Source organism: Cebus imitator, unplaced genomic scaffold, assembly GCF_001604975.1.
Source record: "Cebus imitator isolate Cc_AM_T3 unplaced genomic scaffold, Cebus_imitator-1.0 Scaffold0, whole genome shotgun sequence".
NCBI lineage: Eukaryota > Metazoa > Chordata > Mammalia > Primates > Cebidae > Cebus > Cebus imitator.
In genome coordinates, this window is record NW_016107315.1 from 6021899 (window position 1) to 6023943 (window position 2045).

Below are 2045 nucleotides of genomic sequence, written 5' to 3' on the forward strand. Positions count from 1 at the left end.
ATATAGGCCGGGCGCGGTGGCTCAAGCCTGTAATCCCAGCACTTTGGGAGGCCGAGGTGGGTGGATCACGAGGTCAAGAGATCGAGACCATCCTGGTCAACATGGTGAAACCCTGTCTCTACAAAAAATACAAAAACATTAGCTGGGCATGGTGGCGCGTGCCTGTAATCCCAGCTACTGAGGAGGTAGAGGCAGGAGAATTGCCTGAACCCAGGAGGCGGAGGTTGCCGTGAGCCGAGATTGTGCCATTGCACTCCAGCCTGGGTAACAAGAGTGAAACTCCGTCTCAAAATAAAATAAAATAAAATAAAATAAAATATTAATAAATTACAGTCTCAGGTATTCTGTTATAGCAGCAGAAAACATATATTAGAATAACTTAGATATATTAGAATAATCCAGTTGTCCCTTGGTATCTGTGGGGAGTTGGTTCTAGGACCCCTGTTGATACCATAATCCACAAATGCTCAAATCCCTTATATAAACAGCATGATATGGCCAGGCACGGTGACTCATGCCTGTAATCCTAGCTCTTTGGGAGGCCACGCGTTCAAGACCAGTCTAGGCAATATGGTAAAACCCTGACTCTACTAAAAATACAAAAAAATTAGCCAGGCGTGGTGACGTGCCCCTGTAGATAAAGAATTTTCGGCGCAGCAGTGCTGGAGCCGTGAGGAGATTCGGGCCGTCACCCCCACCTCCCCTGGGTCCCGCCACCGACCGTCTTCGTCCTCGGACCTATTCCAACAACCTCTTGAAACATGGTGGATTACTATGAAGTTCTAGGCGTACAGAGACATGCCTCACCCGAGGATATTAAAAAGGCATATCGGAAACTGGCACTGAAGTGGCACCCAGATAAAAATCCTGAGAATAAAGAAGAAGCAGAGAGAAAATTCAAACAAGTGGCAGAGGCCTATGAGGTGCTGTCAGATGCTAAGAAACGGGACATCTATGATAAATACGGCAAAGAAGGATTAAATGGTGGAGGAGGAGGTGGAATTCATTTTGACAGTCCATTTGAATTTGGCTTCACATTCCGAAACCCAGATGATGTCTTCAGGGAATTTTTTGGTGGAAGGGACCCATTTTCATTTGACTTCTTCGAAGACCCTTTTGAGGACTTCTTGGGGAATCAAAGGGGTCCCCGAGGAAGCAGAAGCCGAGGGACGGGGTCGTTCTTCTCTGCGTTCGGTGGATTTCCATCTTTTGGAAGTGCATTTCCTTCTTTTGATACAGGATTTACTTCATTTGGGCCACTGGGTCACGGAGGCCTCACTTCATTTTCTTCTGCGTCATTTGGCGGTAGTGGGATGGGCAACTTCAAATCGATATCAACTTCAACTAAAATAGTTAATGGCAGAAAAATCACTACAAAGAGAATTGTCGAGAATGGTCAAGAAAGAGTAGAAGTTGAAGACGGCCAGTTAAAGTCCTTAACAATAAATGGGAAGGAGCAGCTGCTGCGCTTGGATAACAAGTAATTCAACGCATGCGCTTAACAGAAATGTTAAACTATAACAAGCACCATTTGAGGATTAACAGGAACATTTTTTTGAAGATTCCAAACGAACTCGACTTTCAGTATAATTGTACCTAAAGTATTTATAAACAGCTCATTGGAGCCTCTGTTTGTCATAGACTTTTGAGTTTATTGTTGGGACCACATAATAGGAACATTTTTTTTTTTTGTCTTTAAATTTGTTGTAAATCTCTGTATGCACTTTGCTTTTTTATTAAACGTACTCCAAGGTGAGTCTTGACTCTTTAGTGTAGGACAAGATTGTACACTAACACCAGCATGGACCTGCTTTTCATTGTGTCTGAAATGTGAGCCACGTAGTGTCGGCCTGCTGTGAAGTTAACATTGCCAGGACGAATCTTCTACAGAAATAATTTCCATTTTTTTCAGTATTTAGTAGTGAAAGATATTAATGCATTAGTGGTAATACATTTCTGGTTTAATATAAATTACGGATGTTTCCTAGTTGTGCATGAACGCTGGCAACTTAGTAAGTTTTGACAATTGTTTAAATATGTAATGT

At 42.6% G+C, this 2045-nt stretch overlaps 1 protein-coding gene across 1 annotated transcript; it reads left to right on the plus strand.

The window, feature by feature from the left end:
• The first annotated feature begins 654 nt into the window (after nucleotides 1–654).
• LOC108294157 (dnaJ homolog subfamily B member 6) lies at nucleotides 655–1791 on the plus strand. The gene has a single exon (XM_017515964.2). It carries the CDS (start codon nucleotides 762–764, stop codon nucleotides 1482–1484), a length of 723 nt encoding a protein of 240 aa, XP_017371453.1. The 5' UTR covers nucleotides 655–761; the 3' UTR covers nucleotides 1485–1791.
• Nucleotides 1792–2045: the final 254 nt, after the last annotated feature.

Bases quoted from the DNA above. Each gene is read 5' to 3' on its own strand.
- LOC108294157 (XM_017515964.2), top strand. From the start codon at position 762: ATGGTGGATTACTATGAAGTTCTAGGCGTACAGAGACATGCCTCACCC.